General features: G+C 39.3%; 2 protein-coding genes across 4 annotated transcripts in view; one reads left to right on the forward strand and one right to left on the reverse strand.

Annotated features, from left to right (window-relative positions):
- Positions 1-22,780, forward strand: part of RALGPS2 (Ral GEF with PH domain and SH3 binding motif 2) — an 88,982-nt gene that overhangs the window by 41,455 nt on the left and 24,747 nt on the right. For all 3 annotated transcript variants that reach the window (XM_033151281.1, XM_033151283.1, XM_033151282.1), the window contains exon 9: positions 21,666-21,803. In XM_033151281.1, the coding sequence (XP_033007172.1) occupies positions 21,666-21,803 (138 nt within the window). The remainder of the gene's footprint in view (positions 1-21,665; positions 21,804-22,780) is intronic.
- Positions 1,227-18,868, reverse strand: ANGPTL1 (angiopoietin like 1). Its single transcript, XM_033151285.1, has 6 exons — positions 18,482-18,868; positions 11,328-12,161; positions 6,403-6,596; positions 4,411-4,681; positions 1,640-1,921; positions 1,227-1,328 (listed from the first exon to the last, which is right to left on the reverse strand). The coding sequence occupies exons 1-5, from the start codon at positions 18,510-18,512 to the stop codon at positions 1,734-1,736; spliced, it is 1,518 nt and encodes a 505-aa protein (XP_033007176.1). The 5' UTR covers positions 18,513-18,868; the 3' UTR covers positions 1,227-1,328; positions 1,640-1,733.

The following is a 22,780-nucleotide window of genomic DNA, read 5'->3' on the forward strand; positions in this document are numbered from 1 at the left end:
GTTTTAAAAATGTAGTTCAGATACATTTTGGCCTTTTCAGTAACCTGTAACTGTTCAAGCTGCAAAAATTCAGATTAATAGGCTGTGATCTGCAGACCTCTCTCCAGCCCAGCGCCTTCTTGTCTACTCTCTGTTGTGGAGGGGGAAAGCAGCTGTTTGCAAGTGTTTCCTTAACATGAAGGAATTAAATGAATAAGAACCACTTCCCAGTCATTTTGGCAACCCTAAAGTACCAAATCCAGTACTATCTAATTATTTTATGGCAGACAGAGCATTTATTAAGAGATTATAGGAAGGAAGGTCCTCACTGTATGTAGCCTGTCCAGTTACCGTTTAAAGCTTGAACAGAGTAGGGTGTTTAAATTGGGTAAATGTCAGAATTTTAAGAAACCTGACAAATGAAACAGTTGCTACTCCATGGATTTCAATGGGTGAGATCCAGTGTTACACCAAGAAACACACAATAACTTCCCCTTCCCCCTTCTCCCTCACACTTCCCAGTCAGCTCCAGAGGTTATGCCAAGATGCTAAATGCATTACTCAGTTAGAAGTACTGGTGGACCAGCAAGTTATTCCCAAGTAACATGTTTGGTAAACTCTATGCAGTTAATAACATGAACAAATTAATTGGAAAGTCCCTCAGTCAGTTTAGCCTTAAACTCAGTGCATGGCCTTATCTTTCGGACTGAATCCCAATCTGCAACACATGCTTAATAATAATATTAGCCTGCCTCACAGTATCATTAATAGGTTACTCAGAACCTATGTGAAGGATATTGAACACTTAGGGAAAAGGCTATATAAATACTTGTTTTATTATTTTATTCATATTTAGGATTAAGGTTTAGGCATGATGCCCTCCTATCCGAAGGGCAACAAGGTTCACGTGTCCAGTAAAAGCTTTACTTAATGAGAGTTACCATTACTGTTTTAAAATAAGAATACTTTTATTGATGCAAAATGCGCCTGCAAAACCAGAGTTGCTCTCTAGTTCATTGTCTCTTTTGTGACTTGTGTGCCCACATCTCAAAATTAGATTTCCACTGGAAGTAATCTTTGAAATAAAACTTAAATAGATTTAAATCTATGAAAACGAATTGAGTTGCATGCTTCACACAGCAACGGCATCTTGTACTTCGGTTTCAAAGTTCAACTATTCTGCATCCGTGATGTTTTCTTGTAGCCTGCAAAATTGTTAGGTTTAATTACTGCCACTAAATCCCATACACCTTGTATTAACATAAATTTATTTTAAATGCAGAATCCTGCTTCCTTTGTGAGCAATTAGAACTTGCATAATTATCATATACAATATCACAGTAAGAAATAGTTACAGGTGGGTAGCCGTGTTGGTCTGCCATAGTCAAAACAAAATCGAAAATTCTTTCTAGTAGCACCTTAGAGACCAACTGAGTTTGTTCCTGGTATGAGCTTTCGTGTGCATGCACACTTCTTCAGATACGCTCATACCAGGAACAAACTCAGTTGGTCTCTAAGGTGCTACTAGAAAGAATTTTCGATTTTGTTTGGTATCTGAAGAAGTGTGCATGCACACGAAAGCTCATACCAGGAACAAACTCAGTTGGTCTCTAAGGTGCTACTAGAAAGAATTTTCGATTTTGTTTTGACAGTAAGAAATGTTTAAAATAATACTTTGTAGGGCTTGCAATCAACTCAAAATGTAACATCAGTTTGAAGTTCAAGAGAATATTTTGAAAATGTTTTTGAGCATCTCAATCAATGGGTCTGATCATCATCTGAACTGCTTTTAGTGAGTATGATCCGCCTCTGTACTCAGCCCAAAAAATTCCATCCTGGTGCTTGCTTCTGTAATGTCCTCCTCTGTACCATACTCCATTGAGGTTAGAATGAGCACAGGCATTGTACCACCAACCTCCTTTATGAAAATGGGCACAGTTTCCTGTATGAAGAAATGAAACATTAAGTGAAATTTCACAGCAGAAATAACTTACTTTAATAGTCTGTATTTTGAACCAATAGGATGCTTAAGCTTGCAAGCACGTTTCTCTCATAGCTGTGATCTTGCAACGTTTTCCCCACCCCTCCTCCCAATTTAGTAGAGTGTGGCATCGCATTGCTGAGCAGGTAGCTTCTTCTCCCATTGGAAATCAGAGTCAGAGATAATTTTAAAAATGGTCCCATGTCTTTTGGTGAAGAAATGGTTCTGTCTTCATTGGTCAACTTCGCGCTTTCCCTCCTACTCCTCTCAGTCTCTAAGACAAGAGAAAGTAGAGATATTTTGTGTGGTTTCCTTAGCTGCAAAGTCTAAGGATCTGGTGGCACTACCCATAGCTCTCACTTTGCAGCTTACAGCTGGTCAGGACTTGCTGATATAGGGTCCTGTGTTAGCCAAACCTACAATGGTTCTTTGTGCCCACATAGTGGTTGAGTGGTGCTCCTTCCTCAGGTCTTGGCATTCTGAAGAAGTTGTAGACTTCTAGATGTCCCAAAAATCAGGTCTATGAGGTTGCTTGAAAGGGCCTTCACCATGAAAATAAAATGTAAGGGTCTTGTTCAGGAATGTAAGGGTCTCTTTTAAGGAAATTGTGCCTTTTTGCATGTTGATCTTCTAGAACAAGGTCATTGTCCTAACACCTTCAAGAGACAATTGACTGTTCTGGCAGTCATTCTCAAGACCTAGGAGACGTGTTGCTACCTCAGTATTCTCACTTCAAACAGTTTCTAAGAGAATAGTACTGCTTCATTGGTCCAGCTGTGTACAAGCTTCCGTAATAGAGCTCCATGGTGTGTGTGCTCCTTCTTTGTGGGGAGTAAGTAAGGATCTGTTTGTACTTGCTAATATGTCTAGTCTAGTGTTCATAGAGCTTTTCCTACTTACAGTTATTCATGAGAGTTTCAGAACTGAGAACTCTGTCACAATATTTGTGCTTTTGCCCCAAAGCATCTTGAGTATGGGGATGTGTTGTACTTCTAGAAGGAATTACATCTCACTCTGCAACAGGGTCTACTCTTGTCTTGAGATACCTTTCCACCTTTATTCCCTTTGCTTCAGTGGAAATTTCACAAAGCCACCTGCAACAGGTTTCTTTGATCCTGTAGCTACTCAAAGTGGTGGTCCATGAGCCATTAGCTACCCTGGCAACTCCACCATGTTGGGTGGGACACTTTAGGGGCCAAATATTGTACCAGTCCCTGATACATTGGGTCGGGGGGAATTACCAGTCCACCACATTAGGTAGCATGCTAAGCACTGTTGTAGCAGATGAACCCACTCAGGATGGGAGGCACTGCTGTCTAGTACCCTTTTTTGTGGTGTGTTTTTTTTTTTGCAGTGAAAGAGAAATAAACTCAGTAAGGAGATAGAATCCTGCCTTAACCATGCTTTCCTGCTCAAAGGATACGATATGGAGGGGTTAGGTTTCATTCACTCGTTTTGTCCCTCTGGGTTTTAGTCAGCTCTAGTTTGAATCTTAAGGGACGCGGGTGGTGATGTGGTCTAAACCACTGAGCCTCTTGGGCTTACCAATCAGAAGGTTGGCGGTTCAAATCCCTGCAACGAGGTGAGTTCCCGTTGCTTGGTCCCAGCTGCTGCCAACCTAGCAGTTCGAAAACACACCCAAAACAGGTACCGCTCCAGCAGGAAGGTAAATGGCGTTTCCGTGTGCTGCTCTGGTTTTGCCAGAAGCAGTTTGGTCATGCTGGCCATATGACAAGGAAAAACTGTCTACGGACAAACACCGGCTCCCTTGACCTGTAAAGTGAGATGAGCACCACAACCCCAGAGTCGTCTGTGACTGGACTTAACTGTCGGGTCCTTTACCCTTTTTTTTTTTTAGTTTGAGTCTTGGGGAAGTTCATCTTCCTATCGAAACCCAGTGTCTGATTTGTTTTTCCCCCTGATTAACTGTTTTGTTTGGTTTCATTGCATATTTATTGGTGTAATTTGTTTTGGATACATTGAGTATAATACGGTACCTTCCTTATATTCTGTGTCTTGTTACTATTCATTCTTTAGAAGTTACTATGAACCTGTACTTTGCAGTCTTCTTTAAGCCCCAATCTTTCACTAGATTTGGACAAGTCCCTACATGTTGAATGCATGTAGTTTTATGTATTTTTAGCTTTGAATGTGCCCTTACATAGTGTGAATGGGTAATTTCTGATGGCAGAGCAAGGCTTGCTTGCCCCATATTTATTCTGGCATGGTAAATAGTAGTTCTCAGGATATAAAGTTGTGTTTGAACATTTGCTGTGAGAAATTAAAATGGTTTTACCATTGCCAAAAGCAACGTGCCAGTTGTGCATGTTTGAATCATTAGAGGATAGTTTTGTTTGTCTTCTGAATTTTGCTTCACTTGATTAGAATTATTTCCTCAATTCTTTCTTGTAATAAGAAACAGTAGAGTTATATACTGTTGAATTTCCTACCTGTGTACATATCTCTGTCTCGGTCCAGTGTTGTAAATTGTTTCCCATTGTGCCATATCATGGAGTCACCAGCATTCCCTTGATAAGTGCCTAGACGCAATCGATAGAATTCATTTTCTGGTTCCAGTCGGAAACTGCTGTATTCTGCATAGACTTTCTTATTACTCCAGTCTTCTAACTCAATCAGAAGTCTGTAATTGTCCTGATTGGAAAGTAAGTAAATATTTTCCAGTCCCAGCCAGTATTCTCCAGCGACATTTCCAAATCCTTTCTGTTAAAACAAAACGATTCTGATTAGATTGCCTTGTAGTTCAATTAGAAAGTTATTTATTTACAGTTAATATACCACATAACTGAAATTGGTGTCTTTAAACACTGGGAGAAAATTCCAATCAATACTGAACCCTAATTGATGGAGAGTGGCTCAACTCACAACATACATTATGTTGTACCAAATACTATGGGGAGAGGTGGCTCAACATGGACTGCCATTTTCAGAAGAGGGTGGTCTTTGTTCTGCCATTAGAGCAGACCTGCCACAGAATTCTACACACCTCCATAGATTTTGGCTATGCTTATTCAGTACATCCAATTCCTGAACACCACACATGATTCTAGGCTGAGCTCATAATGGTTCCTTCCCTATGCAGGGATGAAAACAGAACCCATTTAAGATACTTATAAGAAACCATATAAGATATAAGCAGCCAGGGTGTCATGTGGGTTCAGGATTGCCCCACTGCATCTTCATTTTCAGACTGCTTATCTGCTTTCAGTTATTTTTTGTGGTGGTAAAGATTGTTACTTATTCATATGGCTGCAGTTTGGTTAATACATTATTATTAATCAAATGGTACGCCAATTAATCAGGAAGCAGCTTTTAAACAATTTATTTGAATCTATGCATTTTCAAAAACTGCAAATTCCATCTTAGAAGAGTCATTTCTTACTTTTTAGAGACTAAGAGGTGAAATGCCTCCTTTGTTGTCTAAAAATACTTGTTTTGCATAGCTGTCAACTTTCCCTTTTTTGCGGGAAATTCCCTTATTCCAGCGCCGTTTCCCATTGCAAAAAAAGGGAAAGTTAACAGCTATGGCCGTTTCCCAATGCAAAAAAAGGAAGGTTGACAGCTCTGTTGTTTTGATTCAGTATTTCTGCTTTTTGCTAATATACAGATTTAATTTTTTTAATGAACTAAGACTGGCAGCTAACTAACAGCACAATTCTATGCATACTTATTTAGAAATGAGTTTGTTCAGTGGAACTTCTTGGTATGTCTAGGATTGCAGACTAAGAGTTTTTTAATTGGATGACTATCCTATTTGTATAACATTAAAATGCTTAGTAAGGAATTAACATAATATTAAATATTGACAGGACAAAATGGAAGGGAGAGGGATGGACATAAAGTGAGATTATGGCTATACATGGTTATCTCAGAGCACGTCCCACTGAACTCAGTGAGGCATAATTATGAGTACACATATAGAGGATTCCACTCTTTGCTCCTTCCTGGTCACTTTTCTATTGCACTGTGCTAAGACATAGTTTGGCTTAGCCTGGTGTCCAAACCTTGTAGTCCAGCTCTTCTGAGCAAGCCACGAGCTGTAAATTATAGGACAAAGTTTAGTTAAAGCTGTAGTTTGTCTAGAGAGAGCTGAAGCCTTCCTGGGTTTGGATGACATGCTAAGCTAAACCAACACTTTGCTCAGCGCAACAGCAAAACTACCAGGGCAGAGCAAAGTGGCCACAGTCTCTCCTTTGGGAGCCCAAATGCTTGTTCATTTGCGCTAAGCCATGGTGTGGCTTAACATTGCATGTAGAGGGGGCCATTGTTAACAGCTTTGACATAAGAATTCTGAAGCAGGTACAGAGATGCCTCCAAAGTGCACATGCTTTAAATTTAAATAATTCTGAGGAAGGAACATATAATTTCTGTATTACAGTGCACCATAACTTGTTGGCTGCCTAAGTCTTTTAAAAAAATATTACCTTGTAATTGTCCCAGTTTGTGAAGAAGTTCACAGAACCATCTGTTCTTTTTTGTATAACTGTCCAGCCCCCAGGATCAAGGCTGTTCTCGCACCATAATTGCACAGGTCCATGGCTGTTTTCAGGCTTGATCATATAAATCCCGCTGCTGGAGTAGCCAGCTTGTTTTGCTTCTTGACAATCTTTGAATGGACCTTTTGAAAACAATTTGACAGTTTAAAAATACATCAGAGTTCTGCAATGGTGCTTACTTACATTGAAAGTGAAATATTTCGTTCAAGCTTTTAAGCTGACATGCATAAAAATGATCCAGCATAAGATACTGTCACTTTGACAGCCAGTGTGGTGTAGTGGTTAAGAGCGGTAGACTCGTAATCTGGGGAACCGGGTTCGTGTCTCCACTCCTCCACATGCAGCTGCTGGGTGACCTTGGGCTAGTCACACTTCTCTGAAGTCTCTCAGCCCCACTCACCTCACAGAGTGTTTGTTGTGGGGGAGGAAGGGAAAGGAGAATGTTAGCCGCTTGGAGACTCCTTCGGGTAGTGAAAAGCGGGATATCAAATCCAAACTCCTCCTCCTCTTCTTCTTCTTCTTCTTCTTCTTCTTCTTCTTTGACAACAGTAACTACGGCTTATTTTTCTTAATGCTCATTTTCCTAAAACTTAACAGTTGCAGGACCAAACTTGCAAACTGTTCTAAACCATTACAGATTTTCCTAATCAGAAGGTATCATTTATTTCACGTGCCTAGGGTAGAGAGGAAGTGCATACTAAAAGGTGCTGTAGCATAATAGTGGCTTGCAAGTGTGAAAAATCATTGTTTAAACACATGGAAGCTAACTTGTACTGAGATAAGGCAGACTAGTCCATCAAGTTAATTGGTGTCTACTTTGACTAGTAATTGTTTCCGTGTTCTAGAATAGCGGTCTTTCTCAGTCCTGGCACTTGATTCCCTTTTCAGCTTGTGTTGCAAGGAGTTGAACCTGCAATTTCTGCATGCAAATTCTTGAACTATTTCAGTGTGGCTTCAGGCCCAGAGGTGATGACTTTGGTTGATGACCTTTAATTGGAGGGAGACGGGGTGTGTGTGCAACCCTATTGAGTTTCTTAGATTTCTTTTTGACTTTTGACACCATTGCCCGTGGCATGAAGTGGGTTGGGAGTTGGAGGCACAGTGATGCAATGATTCTGCTGCTTCCTGCCAGACAAGCTGCAGAGAATGATATTGGGAGGTTCGTGCTTAATCCCTTGGCAGTTGTGCTGTGGGATTCTGCAAGGTTCAGTTCTGCCCCCAATGGTAATTATGAAGCCATTGGAGGTGGTCATTGGGGTGGTGCTTGGTGTCACCAATATACAAATGACACCCGTCTCTGTCTCTGCATGCTATATATGTCAGATGTGCAGCCTCGCAGGTGGCTAAATTTCTTTTTTTAGCTTCTAAGCGCCGTAAGATTTTAATTGATTGTATCGATATGAGGCTATCCGTTTAGCTCCATTCCATTGAGGGTTATATTTTCCTTTTTTTCTTCAAAGTTCCTTCAGAGGTTTTTTTAATTCTGTACAAATGTATTTTTTTTCTGACTGACGGTCGAATAAAAGAATGTATGTACTCAATAAATCTATGTCAGATGCTGTTGTACTGGACTGGATGATCCAAGGGTTGGATCTGCATTGGCTACCTATATATTATTAGGTGGTATGGTTTGATTTGTAAAGTCAGAATGACCCGGGCCGACCCAGGTACAGTGGTACCTTGGTTTAAGAACAGCTTAGTTTATGAACAACTTGGATTAAGAACGCTGCAAACCCGGAAGTAGGTGTTTTGGTTTGTGAATTTTGCCTTGGAAGCAGAACATGTTGAGTGTGTTCTATTTGTAAATTGAGTCCCCCGCTGCTATGGGAAAGCATGCTTTGGTTTAAGAACAGACTTCAAGAATGGATTAAGTTCGTAAACCAAGGTACCACTGTACCTCTTATTGTTCCTTTTCCTTTACTGAGGGGCCTGGGCCTGTGATTAGAAGGAAAGTCAGTTTAATGTCCCACTGTTGAACAAGGCTCACTATGCAATGACATGGGGAAGGGCCTTCTCTATCGTGCTGCGACAACATTAATGAGCTTCTGATGTTTGGTTAACGCATACCTCTTCTTTCAGGCCTATGAGGGACTTGAGTTGTTTGATTTCAATCTGGTGCTAGGGTCACCAGATTTACTGCTCTTCATTTGTAATCATTTTACATTGGATTTTATCCTATGTGTATTTTGATATGTTCTATTATAGTTTTATAATTTTATTGGAAATCACCCTGGGACCACTGAGCTATAGACAAGCTCCCCTTCCCCCAGTGTTTCCCAGCTTAGGTAGAACATTTTCCATCTTTCAAAGTCTGGGAAAGAGAATGTCTCAAATGAATGCACAAGAAGATTGTTTCACTAGTGGTTTCAGCCTCAAATTTCCCCTCTCCTGCTGCACATGCCTTTCCACTGGGAAATATGAGAAGGGGGAAAGCTAAGCAATGTCTAAAATATTTGCATGTTGCCTCCTGCCTGTTAAGCTCTCAATTCATTTGAAAGAAGTTTCTAGATCTTATGAATATAATTCTATATATTATTTCAATTATAGACTATTATATTAACAGATTCAAGCAATGAAAACAAAGAAACAAGGAAGTCAGACTTCTTTTCACTTCTTAGGACTTATTAGCCCATGTCAGATTATTTTGCAGCCAGTTTTTCGCATTTCAGAATAAGAACTTCATAAAACAATGGGGGTGAACAGCTCTGCACAGATTTCTTCCACCTCATTGTAATTTTTCTATATGGGTAAAACTCTGAGGTTAGTCATCTCTTGTTGAAGGATTTTTTTATTGATTAATTTATGGGAAAGGTCTCGTTCCTGTGTTTTCCCCATTCCACTTTTCAGTGTCCAAATAGAAGTAGAAATCTATCTTAAGCTTTAACTCTTAAGAAATTTTGTCTCAGTATGGTGAGGTTCCAGGCATAGTTTTAGACCTGAAATTAATCCTAATGCTGAACCCCACCAGCAGTGCCATATGTCAGTTGAAATAGGCTCTTCTTGCCAGCTTAGGCCTCAAAGGTTGCCCTTCTGAAGGAAATACTGAGTGCTAACAAGTTTTGCTAATGGGCAAATCGATATACACATACACCGCTGGCACACTTTTCTAACAATATTCATTATTAACTGAAGTATATATAGTAAATGTTTGGTATTCCTTAACTGAGTTCCATTTCTGCCCTCTCTTTTCATTTTAGGAGACCTAAAATGGTATTGTTTATTAGATTTTCTTTCCCAACAACCCCAGAGAAATAGGTAGTTGTGTTACTTTGGTTACATTTCTGCCCACACTATTCTGCAAGTAAGTGACGTAGAATTTAGTGGGCCTTGTTTACAAGACACTGTGCACAGATTCGTTTTTAAGATCTGCCTTTTTGTACCTAATTTCATTTATTCACACTCAAAGCTAATTCACACTTTATGCGGCAGTCAGATTCTAAAATGTTTGCCACGTTAAAATGTGAAAAGGCAAGTGTCTTCCAACACTATGGGGGCACATGGCAAAAGTGTTGCTTTGTTGTTGTATGATTGGGCAGCCTTATACCTTGATTAATAATTAGCTCTGTTCCCAACGTGTTACATATTATGCAAATAATTAAGTACTATTTACATCTAGTATTTCATTTGCACTGTATCCCTCTTTGTATCAGCAGCTGTTCATTCAATATTTCAATTCAGTATGTGGTTTTTCTTTGAATGCTTGTCAAAATGGCCAGCTGTGACAAAAGAAAAAGCTAGGCATTTCTCTGTGGAAGAATATAATGTGCAAGAAGAAATGATTTCACAGATAGAAGAATGGGGGGGATTTTAAAATGTAGAGTTTAGAACCCTGGCTGTTGCAGAAATGAAATTTCTTCCAGATGTATCATAAATCATATCATTCATGGACACTTTCTAGAGCTCTTATAATCCCCAGGTTATTTTTCACAGTTGCTAGTAAATTATCAAGAATGTGCTGAATGAAGCAGATTGTTAGCTACAATATTCTCTTATTCTACCCTTTCCAGAAATAGTTTATATATATATCAGTATCAACATATATTAAAAATTGAACCATAATCTTCCATTACCCCTTAAAACATTATAGCAGCTAGATTACCTTTAGAGGACAGTAATATTGAACTCTGTTTCAAATTCTCTCTTAACTTTGTTGTCCACATAATCTATTTCAGTTGCAGAAATGTCAGGCCTCTACAAATGGATGATAGTTTTAGTCCTATAGCTTACAATTGTCTAAATAATTTGTCACCATTGAAATAAATCTAGCCTTTTGTTTTTAGAAAAAATAACTTGGAAGCTTGATTACATAACACACACTCAACAATATTTTGTAGATTTTTACCAAGGTAGAAACTTGAGCCATTGGAGGCATTGCCTGTATACATAAACATGTTATACAAACAAACCTTTTGCTGTGAGTCAATGGTCTCAGACACTGGACTGAGACCTACATTGCCTACAGTGTGCTGCTGGGATGTAACTGCTAAAAGCTGCTAGAAAATATGAAGTATGTAAAGGGGGCGAGAAAATGGCCCATGCTACTTTCTTTAACAAAGAACATGACAAAACTACAGTCTCTTAGGTCAGAACACTCTTCATACAGTTCTGTAAGTTGGTCAGCACCCTTTTGAAAAGGTTTCAGTTGGACATTCCTAGCTGAAAGAAGCAGGTTTGTGGGACAAAGGCTTTTGGGTGAAAACTGGCCATTTGAGTGTAAGAGCATTCTGCAATGATTTTTGGCTTTGGTTTCTGTTTTCTTCACAGTCACCAACCAGAAGTCTTCAGATTATCTGAGAAGCCCCCACCCCAAAGGTTCAAAGATAAAGTTCTAGAAATAGCAGTAAATGTCTTACCTTCATTGATTAACGTTAACGGTGGGATCCTGAAAGGGCTTTTTGTAGGAGAAGTAGCAGGATCAGGAGGTGGCCTTACATCTCTGTCTCTAGGATAGCCTGGATCTCTTTGAATTTCATTACTTCCCAGGAGCCCAGGGGTGTATTGTTGACTGTTAGGAATGTGGTGAGGGACCACTTGAACTAAAGGAGGAGAGCCATGTGTGTCCTGGCGAGAGAATATCCGCAGACATTGCTCTTCCAACAGCGAGATGATGACTGACTGATTATTTACAAGATCAGTTAGTGTTGCATATTTAACTTCCAGTTCTCTGTACCTTGTAGTCATTTTCAGCATTTCAGTTGTGACATTGAGGATTTTGTTTTCCAGCTGGGAAAGCTCAAGTGAATTGTCCCGTTTGCGGATTATCTCGTGCAGAAGTTGCATGTACAGCTGAGTAACCCTGGAATTCATGTTGCGGCTCTCTTTTCTCAACAGTTTTACTTCATTTACTATATTCCCATCCACATCCACCACAAGCTGCAAGAGATCAATCTCTCTCTTTTGTTTGGATAATACATCCTTCAGATTCTCAATGTCCATTCTAGTAATTTCATCTTTTTTGTTCTCTGGCCCTGGTCCTTTGGTGTTGACACAAATTGGTCCGGTTATTTTTTGTTCAGGGACAATAAATGTATAGCCACACTTTTTCCCTTCTTCTCCCCCTTCTGTAGAACGTGGGTTTCGTCTGAGAGTGTTTTTGAGTTTCAGCTGTTTTGTGTAGTGTCCATTTGGTAGTAACAGAAGCAACAGCAAACTCAAAGTCCATGAGAATGCCTTCATTTTCAAGTAAGCTAAATGGAAAAAACAAAATTTTAAAAATATTGTTAAGGTCCTTTTATTAAAAATACTATCAAATCCACCAGTCACCAAGTATAGAGAACTAAGATTTCTGTAGGGTATTTGCTAAGATTTCTGTAGGATGTTATCCCCTCCAAACTTAGTCATACTGTACTGGCTTATTCCCAGTTAAAAATAATAATAATAAACGGGAGGAAGGAAAACATGTTATATATTTACACCACAAATAGATCAGTCAACGAAAATATGAGCTACTGGGCAATAGTAATGCTATAAAACATGACTTGGAATGGCTTTAAAATGCAGGAGGATTCTAATAGATTGACAACTATTTAGAGATAATACTAGCAATAGGCACAATACTTCTAGGATTCTCCAAAGGTGAATCTGAAGGAGACCTTGCAGTAATTCCTTCCTGGATTCAGCAGCCTCTCCTTCAGTCTAATGGTTGCTATATGGTGGTTCTGTAGATTTCCCCCATTGTTCAAAGCACTAACTCTAAGACCATTTGCATCACTATTTGGCAGTGTTGCATTGGAGCTGCTTCAGCATCAAATAATCTAGTAGGCCTACTTCAGGGTCAAACAGGCAAGTAGCATGATCTTGAGGCACTTCTGTGGGAAAGAAGAAGACAATTGCCTCCAACCATTTTGCTTTATATTTGCAGCATGCGATGTCAATGCACTGAAGTGGTTCTGGCTAACATAGGTATGTGTAGATGGGCAGGAAAGTATAAAAAAATTGTTTGTGGGTTAATCACTTGGGGGGGGGGACCTGTTTGCAACAAAGCATGACTAGCCACTTCCAGGATGAGAGGCTTGGAGGAAGAGGCAAATGCTGTCAGGTGAGAGATGGGAGGGTTCAGCCTTTTCTGTATGGGATAGAAGTTAGGCTATATCTACGAGAGAGGACTCTGTATTCTTTTTCTTTTCTACTATTTCTTGTTTAGATTAGGGTTTTTTATTGTAATGTGAAAAGTATATATGCACACATACAGGTGAAACTTGAAAAATTAGAATATCGTGGAAAGGTTCATTTCTTTCAGTAATTCAACTTAAAAGGTGAAACTGATATATGAGATAGACTCATGACATGCAAAGCGAGCTATGTCAAGCCTTTATTTGTTATAATTGTGATTATTATGGTTTACAGCTGATGAGAACCCCAAATTAACAATTTCAACTTTGGGGTATTCATCAGCTGTACGCCATAATCATCACAATTATAACAAATAAAGGCTTGACATATCTCGCTTTGCATGTCATGAGTCTATCTCATATATTAACCTCCAGTAGCTAATGAAAACAATTGCTTACATAAATGGACTTTTCCACGATATTCTAATTTTTCGAGTTTCACCTGTATATATATAAAAGAACAGTTGACCATGGAACCATAGCTATAATGCTATCAAATTTAATTTCCACAATCTTCCCTCAATTGATGAGATTGGCAAAGAGAAAGGCGAAAGGCAAAGGCAAGAGGGTTGAAATGTAGAATAATTGGGAGTTATTTACAGCCACAATAGTAGCTCAGCAAGAATGTATACCATGGATCAAGAATGTACCACCTTGCCAAGAGGATGATAGCATGATAACAAGCAGGGTCAACAGAAGCTATTAGAGACCAGTTTCCTTTAAAAATGGAAGTCTTGTCAAAATGAGAAGAACAAAAATGAACACAAACTTTGGCAAAGAAATATAAGCGGACCATAATGGATGCTAAAAAATGAATTTGAGTTGCACATTGCGAACAACAGATCCCTGTGCTGGAACTAATTATCACAGGAAGAGAGCCTGAGGAACTGAGTCAGATAGTGCTGACAAGAGACAAAGTTCTAGTCCTTATTACACATTTTAAAAATGACAAAATCACTGGGTCCAGATGACATCCACCTGAGAGTCCTTAAACAACTTAAAATGTAGAATTGCTGGTCTTCCAGTAAAAACATATAAATTGTACTTCAGACCAGCCTCCATACCTGAGGTTTGCAAAGTGGCCAGTGTAACACCAGTTTTTAAAAAAGGGATCCATGGAGTTTCCTGGTAATTACAGGCTGGTTAACTTAACATCTATTCTGGGAAAAGTGGAAAGCACTGTTAAAGATAGAATGACCAAGCATATAATAGAATAAGAAGTCTGACAAAAGCAGAACCAGCATAGCTGCTGCAAGCATTGCTAGAGTTCTTTGAGTGTATCAACAAGGATATATCTAGTTGAACCTATTGACTCAGACTTTCCAAAAGCCTTCACCAAGGACTTCTGAGTAAGCTTAGCACTCATGGAATAAGAAGAGTGGGTATATTTGTTTGCAGTTTGCTTCCAGCTGAGGCTGTCTTCAATACTTAATGGATTTATGAGATACAACTACCATAGATATTTGTTAAGATGTTCCCTCCTGGGTACTTGGAAGATAATTTCTAGACTTTCCCAAGACTAAGAGTCTGGGTCAAGCAAAAACCAGCTTTGGCTACAACCTACCACTTCTTACAGTAGCAGCTATTGGACAGATCCATTTGCCCATGGATGTACATTATACCTACTGTATTCAGACATGAAAGTACTTTGATGTATGCATCAAATAAGAACCTATGGGGACAGTGCTTAATGTTTTTCATGGCTTTAGACATTGGTGACTTCAAGGAAGCAATTGCTTATGAACCCCTAAACATTCCATCATAAGAGAACTCCCTCATTTTGCCCCCATAAAATCAATGAAATTTTCCTTATGCTTATTTCCCTTCTCTGTTCTCAGATAAGTGGAACCTGCAGCAAAATGTTGAAGTGCTCCTGTTCAGAATGCTCTGTTCTATTTCCCCTCCTGACAGATTTTTTGTCTCCCTCCCAACAGTCAATCAGTACAGTCATACCTCGGGTTATGGCCGCTTCAGGTTGCGCGATTTCAGGTTGCGCACTGCACCGAACCCGGAAGTAATGGAACGGGTTACTTCCGGGTTTCATCGCATGCACAGAAGCGCCAAGTTGTGTCATGCGCGTGCACAAACGCAGTTGCACGGGTTGCGAACGCGCCTCCTGCACGGAACGCGTTCACAACCCAAGCGTCCACTGTATTCTGTGGCCAAAAAAAGATGATAAGTCTTCATTGGAATGTTTGTTGGAGGGGGGAGTCCTGTGGGATTTCCCCCTCAATATTTTTTATTCTTTTATAAACCTTGGAGGTTCCCCCATGTCTCCATATGTATGACTGGTGTTATTTTGGATCAGCTAGCACTCAAAGAATTAAAATTGCTCTTAGTGCTTATATCAGGGGTCAGCAACCTTTTTTAGCCGTGGGCTGGTCCACCGTCCCTCAGACCATGTGGTGGGCCGGACTATTTTTTTTTTTGGGGGGGGGGAATGAACGAATTCCTATGCCCCACAAATAACCCAGAGATGCATTTTAAATAAAAGGCCACATTCGACTCATGTAAAAACACACTGATTCCCAGACCGTATGTGGGCCGGATTAAGAAGGCGATTGGGCCGCATCCGGCCCACGGGCCTTAGGTTGCCTACCCCTGGCTTATATAATGGACACAGTTCTGCTGTGTGGCTTCCTTTCTCAAGTGCCTTGTCAGTGTGAGGAAATCCATTCTGTAACCCTGTTTTCTGCCATGTGCTTAGTTTATTTAGAGTATAATGCATGTATCATTGTGTGACCTCCAAAGGTTCTCTGCTCCAATACAGAACAAAACCTCTGCTGCAGCACCCAGCCTCTGCTTAAAAACCTCCATCACCTTCCAAGGCAACTGAGCTTTTATGTCCTGAAGTTAACCTACCGAATGTGAATTGTTCAGTAACACATTGTGTTATTATGAAAACAAAGCAAGCAAGTGTATTTAGATTTATTACTTTCTCAGTTTTCTAGATGAGTTTAGATGGGTATTGTGATCAAAGCTTTACTTAAAGCAACGTAACTACTTCTTTAAAGGTAATTGAGGAAACTTGCTTTTTCTCACTGAACTTTCTATACATTAATTAGTAACAAGTAATGTTTTAATTTTAAAGCAAAGCCAGCCTAGCTGAATTGACATAGTGGAACAAAGGCATCTGCTCAAGATTGATTAATTTTCACAGTACTGTCTTGTTGAAACTGTACCTTTCATAAATGGGTTGCAAGGGAATGGTAAGCATGAAAGTTATTTTAGCATCTTTTGACATGTGTACAAAAAAGTCATTTGTTACTTGAATTGTGGTTTTCATATTAACATACAAAAATCTTAGGTGTGGACCCTAAGTTGCAATGTATGTCTCTTATTCAGTCTGCTATACACAGACCCATTTCAGTTTCTCATACCTTTATGCACCACTGAATCTGGCAAACATTTTGAATATGTTGAACATCCCAATCCTTGCCAGAATATTGTAGTCCAAAATAAACTGTAAATTGCAGACATTTAAGTACAGAATTCTAATCTCAATAGTGCCATGTTAAATTGTGTTAATCACATGTGTGTTGACATCAAAGCTTGGTTAAGAGTGTTGACTTTTAAGTCTTCTTGGGCAGAAATGGTTCATCTCACTTTCAGAGTACTGGAACTAAATTGAGCCTAAAATTCATAGGCTGCAGTCCGTGGACATATGCATTTTGTACTTGGGTTCGTTTTCCAGCAACTGCTGTTCTTAATCCTACACTATCAGGTTGAGTTTAGAAAAACTGTTCATAGCTAGGTGCAGTTTCATGTTCAAGAGGAAATGTTTGGGAAGACCCAGTCTATGTCCTGCATTGATTATTTGTTTTGTTGTTTTGTGGTGGTTATTCTGCTGAAATGAACTGGGCTTCTTTCCACATGATGGCAGCTATCCAACAAATGAGTTACCGCAAGTATAAACATAGGTTTCCCATTGTCAGCTATGAAATAGCCAGTACTTGGATTTCTTTATCTTTCAAAGATTACAATGAGGAAAGTCCCTGAATCACAGCCAGTGTCAAAGTTGAAATGAGCACCTACTACAATTAAATAGCAGTAGTTTCAAGGAAACTAATGTTGAAAGCTCGTTTTTTTCTAACAGCAAAAACGTGTGCTCCTGTATTAGCATATTCCAGACTTAATCGGCATATTTAAAAATATATATTCTTTTAAATCCCCTTTAAAACCACTATTCAAGTACTTAAAAGTTATGGAGTTTAAATAACACAGGAACCCACATTTTAAAGTACGGCTAATAAAAAACTCCTGAAATGACTTCATATTAATTCTTTGAGTCATTAGTAGTTGCTTAAGGCTCCAGAATTGCTTTTCATATACAAAATGTGGAAATAAACTGTTGTCCATTTATTACAATCAGTGGTGACTGTGTGAATATTGGTGACCCTAGCCTAGACCCTGAGACAACCTTGTTCCCCAACTAGATGGCCTAATGAATTTAGGAACTATGCTGCATTTTGCTGAATAAACATTTGATAATAATTTGAGCTACTGTCTACTACTACATGTAATAGTTTTATGTACCGTGATAGATTCTAAAATGCAGTCATTTTAAGAGCTAGCTATTGAACCAGGCTGTTACTTTCATGTGCAAATAGTGTTCTTAGTCTACCCCACTGTAACATGGAACATCACTGTTACCGTGAATCCAGAGTTCATAGTCAACTGTTGCTCTTTGTGATGTTCAGTGCAGATTACTGCTTTTGCGTAATCTTCAGCTATACATTTTCAAAATTAATACTTGTAGCTGGATCACTAACAACTTAACACTGGGTTTACTTTTTCCCATTCAGGACTGGTCATGCAATTTTTTAGTTCTTCAAGCAGTAAATTCCTTCCCCTGGTCAAAATGTCCATTTGAGTGTACAGCAAGAATAGTGATTTATCAATAGGAAAAGTGCAAGTTAAGGCTTTAATTGTAGATTCTCCTAGTAATATATTTGGGGAGAAGCCTATGTCACTATTTCAGGGGTACTTCTTGATTAGTTTCATTTTCTTTTAGGAGGACTATCAATGTTTTAGTAAGGAATGCTAAGAAAATCCTTTTTGTTGTGCCGATCAAGCAGTACAATTGTTTTTCATTATCACCATCAGCCCCCTTTTCTGAATGTTGGTGGGTGGGGAGATACTATGGATTTCCTTCCCTCTTGTACAAACATGAAACAACGCAGTTAAGAACATTACACCTTATACTTGTAATGGAGCACCCTAAAAAATTACTGCATTCAATAAAAGAAAAAACTAAACTGTTTGCATTAGTATGTATGAATTTTGGCAGCACATAAAATGTAGCAGCAGACTCATCCATCTGTAATCTACAATCCGAAATAACTACAGAAAAGTTGCGTGCCGATTGACAACAAAGAAAATGTATAGACACCAACCTTGTAATGGCTTTTTCTTCTGAAGAACCATAAAAATCCACAGACCCTTTTTTGTGTAGATTCTCCTCCTGGTGCCAGAGCAATTGTCTGGTAATCTGCGTAGTTCTAGGGAGAACCGCTGCTTTCTCTTGCCATAGATTACATCCAAATACGTATCACCCCATTTGGTTTAATAAGAGAACCACATATCAAAATCATTTTCTTCTGCTCCAGGAAAGATGGAGATATTTTGAAGCTGCTTTGCCTTGCCTTTGCATGCTGAAATGCACTCTCCAGCAACAGGAGACCTTGCTTCCATATACAGCACACTTGGGTGTGTTTCTTAAACAAACGCATGCCTAGACTTAAAGCAGTCAGCCCATATATGATGTCACTGAAGAACAGGAGGCGGGGGAAGACTCTGAAGGATTTCCTATCCACAACCTTTGGAAAAAGGAGAAAACTGGCAGGGGGGAAGGAGAGGGAGAGGGAGAGGGAGAACCACAGTATGAACAAGGAGAGATTGTCTGCTAGTTTAAGGGAGGGCAGCAGATGGAGAAACAATAAGAAAAGTTTAGGCAATTGCAAAATATTTTGCTGTGCAGCCTAAAGATGCCTGTCGAGTTGTTGCAGTATTAAGCTTAGTTATGACTAGAGATTGTCAGGCTAGTAAACTCACTTTTGTGTTTCTAGAAATGAAAGAAACAGGCTGTGTGAATTTAACAGTAAAATGAAGCATTTATAGTCCTGAAGAATGCAGACCAGAATGTCACCTTCAATTCTTTAAGTTTATTTAATAAGAAACAGTTCTTCACTGCAGTAGTAATCAGTAAATCAATAAAATAGAAGATAATGTTAATTCTTTTTGTGAATGTTGCATACATGGAGAAACATGTTGGAAGGGAGAGAGCTGGACTTTTCATTAGTGCTATAAGAAAGAGTCACATGCCAGTTAACATTTTAGAGCAACATTTTGTTTTACAATATTTTCAGAATAAAATAAAATACTTAAGTATTAATTTTGATTCATAGTAATTATCTTAATGTTTTATTCTAAATATCTATTTAGGCAGGTAAACAATTGCATGAACTTCATGCTAGAAACCTGCAAATCTTAATTGTAATTTAAATTAATTTTGCCATTGAACTTATCTACATTGGCTGCCACCATTCTGCCAAATCTTTAAACTCAACAACCAGCCAGAGATAATGAACAAATTCAAGGCAACCCACCATTTCTCAAAGGTTCCCCCCCTTCTGAATCGTTGTTCTCTATTTAACTACTTGAATACTTCAAAAGCTTAAAGTTCCGCAAGTACAGTTTATGTAGATCATGGTTATTTAGAATCAATGCAAATCAGAGCAGTTTTTAATTATCTGTAGCTAGCATTTATTTTTACAGTATGGCATATAATAACTCTCAGAATGTAGAAGAGCAGAGCAAACCTGATTTTTAAGTACTTTAGTTCCCCAAGTTAACTTAGGTGTAAGCAAACTCGCCAAGTCACCATAGATGCATTTCAAAGAATAATTACTTTAATTCAGAGAGTAAAACTAAAGCCTGGCTTCATGTTGGACTGGTAGTATACAATTGCAGCATTGTAGTCGGTCAGGCAGTGAGGACTGGTGACCCTTTGTTTATCCAACCAATGTAGTCAGAAATTTTCCTAGGAGACCTTTTGATATAAGAAACAAAATAAAAACGTTTCCTTCCAGTAGCACCTTAGAGACCAACTAAGTTTGTTATTGGTATGAGCTTTCGTGTGCATGCACACTTCTTCAGATACCTGATATAAGGTTAGAGCTTTGGAAGAACCTTATTGTAACATTGAAGCCTTGGAAGAATATTGTAGGGCAAATGGTCAGTTCAAGAAGATCACTTCTGGCAAGATCAAGCGGAGTTCAAATCTGTCAGTTTTGGTTCTCTCCATTTCTCATTTTTCCAGTCAGTTCATTACATTTCTGCATCACTTTGTGTTTTTTAGTTTTATAGACTTTTTTCTAATATGAATTTTTTGTTATTTTCACTAAAATATGCATTTTATTTACATTTTCCCCTAATATACACATCACAGTGTATCTATGAGAGCTAGTGTGGTGTAGTGGTTAAGAGTGGTAGACTTGTAATCTGGTGAACCGGGTTCGCGTCCCCGCTCCTCCACATGCAGCTGCTGGGTGACCTTGGGCTAGTCACACTTCTCTGAAGTCTCTCAGCCCCACTCACCTCACAGAGTGTTTGTTGTGGGGGAGGAAGGGAAAGGAGAATGTTAGTCGCTTTGAGACTCCTTCGGGTAGTGATAAAGCGGGATATCAAATCCAAACTCCTCCTCCTACTACTACTACTCCTCTTCTTCTTCTTCTTCTTCTTCTTCTTCTTCTTCTTCTTCTTCTTCTTCTTCTTCTTCCATTGAATTAAACTCTGTGCTACAGTAGGGCTGTTTTTGCCAAATTGTCCTTCAAAAACATCTTACATAGGATTTTTAAAGTCCACGTACAATTGCTCATGGCAATTTCAGAATATTATAAAGCATTTCAGAATGTTATTATATACTAAGATATAAAGTATTTTACTCAGTTCTGTGACTTCTTGACCGTGTGCTATTATTTGTAAGAACTCAGCTTCCTCTTAATATGACAGCTTTAATTTTTACTCCATGACTACATAAGAAGACTTAAAAACATGACTGTGGTTTATCTAGAAAGTTAAAAAAAAACTGGATGTAGCAAATACTATTTATTTAAAAATAAGGTTGAAGGTAGAAGAAATGCTCATTAACTAAATACTTTTAACCTGTTGATTTGTAAACATGCTTTTCAGTATGTGAAACCTTATACCCTTGTAACAGCATTCAGTTTTCAGATATGGCAAAGCTACATGTTCCTCATATCTTCAATGCCTTGTCACTTGTTCTCCAGCTTAAAGCACAACTCAAAGGATATGCTTTTTCTGACGGTTTATATCCAACACTGGACACACAGAGTTGTGTTCACGCAATGGGACTTTCCCTCTCATTTCCTTCCACAAGCTTAAAATCTGCTCTGGAGGGTCCTCCAGCACAAGCGGGGGAGAAGAGGAAATTTCCGTTGTGCAACGTAAAATCGGCTGTGCCTTTGAAACAGCAGCACTGAATACAATGCTAAATGTTTTGGATTTTGTTGACCAAGACGAAAAATCTTTTTGTGTGTGTGATCTTATGTTGTCTAGGTATTTATCTCTCAGATTTGACATACATTGACTCGGCATACCCATCGACAGGGAGTATTTTGGAAAATGAGCAGAGATCAAACTTAATGAATAACATACTCAGAATAATTTCAGACTTACAGCAGTCATGTGAATATGGTAAGTTGCTATGCATTCATACTGCAGCATTGTAATTAATCACTGCATAAGGTTCTCTGAATATAAAATCCATTAATTCTAATCACCTGTGTTCTGAGGTCAGCTACTACGCAAGAGGCACCTCCTAACTGAGCATTACACTGATATGGCAAGCTTTACCCAACTCTGGGGACATTTGGAGTGGCAGAGCCAACACCTCTTCCAAAGCCCTACTGGCTCTGGTTAATTACAGCAGAATGTGGAGAGAGGAATAGTCTTTTTTCTTTCTTTCCCGCGGCAGTTCTAGGGTGGTGCAAGAGAGGGACCCAGATCAGGACCCTCACCTGTCCAATGGATCCTTGACTGACCTTGCTCCACCTTACCCTCACAATATCCCGTTTCAAAGCCTTACACTTGTTTACTGCTGGCAGGACAGTAGCTCCAAAATAACCTGTGCCTTCTGTGGGTGGAGCAGGGGCTTTCATGGCAGTGGAGCCAAGCAGAGGCAGGTGAAAGGACACCTAGAGCACAGATCAGGCGTTAGGCATGCTTCCTTAGTTGTAATAGTAGTTTATCAAGTATATTATTATATACTTAAGTGATGTTTGAAAATCTGTTTATTTATGCGGACCTAGGGACGCGGGTGGCACTGTGGTCTAAACCACTGAGCCTCTTGGGCTTGCCGATTGGAAGGTCGGCAGTTCGAATCACCGTGATGGGGTGAGCTCTCGTTGCTTGGTCCCAGCTCCTGCCAACCTAGCAGTTTGAAAGCAGGCCAGCACAAGTAGATAAATAGGTACCGCTCCGGCAGGAAGTTAAACGGCGTTTCCGTGCGCTGCTCTGGTTCGCCAGAAGCGACTTAGTCATGCTGGCCACATGACCCAGAAAAACTGTCTGCGGACAAACGCCGGCTCCCTCAGCCAGTAAAGCTAGATGAGTGTCACAACCCCAGAGTCGTATACGACTGGACTTAATGTCAGGGGTCCTTTACCTTTTCA

Source organism: Lacerta agilis, chromosome 6 (genome assembly GCF_009819535.1).
Source record: "Lacerta agilis isolate rLacAgi1 chromosome 6, rLacAgi1.pri, whole genome shotgun sequence".
Classification (NCBI taxonomy): Eukaryota; Metazoa; Chordata; class Lepidosauria; order Squamata; family Lacertidae; genus Lacerta; species Lacerta agilis.

Excerpts from the sequence above, each read along its gene's own strand:
- ANGPTL1 (XM_033151285.1), bottom strand. The coding sequence starts at position 18,512 with ATGGTTCTTCAGAAGAAAAAGCCATTACAAG. Across the intron at positions 6,597-11,327 it reads GTTAACGTTAATCAATGAAG|GTCCATTCAAAGATTGTCAA; the intron begins GTAAGACATTTA and ends TGTTTTCAAAAG. Across the intron at positions 4,682-6,402 it reads CAAACTGGGACAATTACAAG|AAAGGATTTGGAAATGTCGC; the intron begins GTAATATTTTTT and ends TTGTTTTAACAG.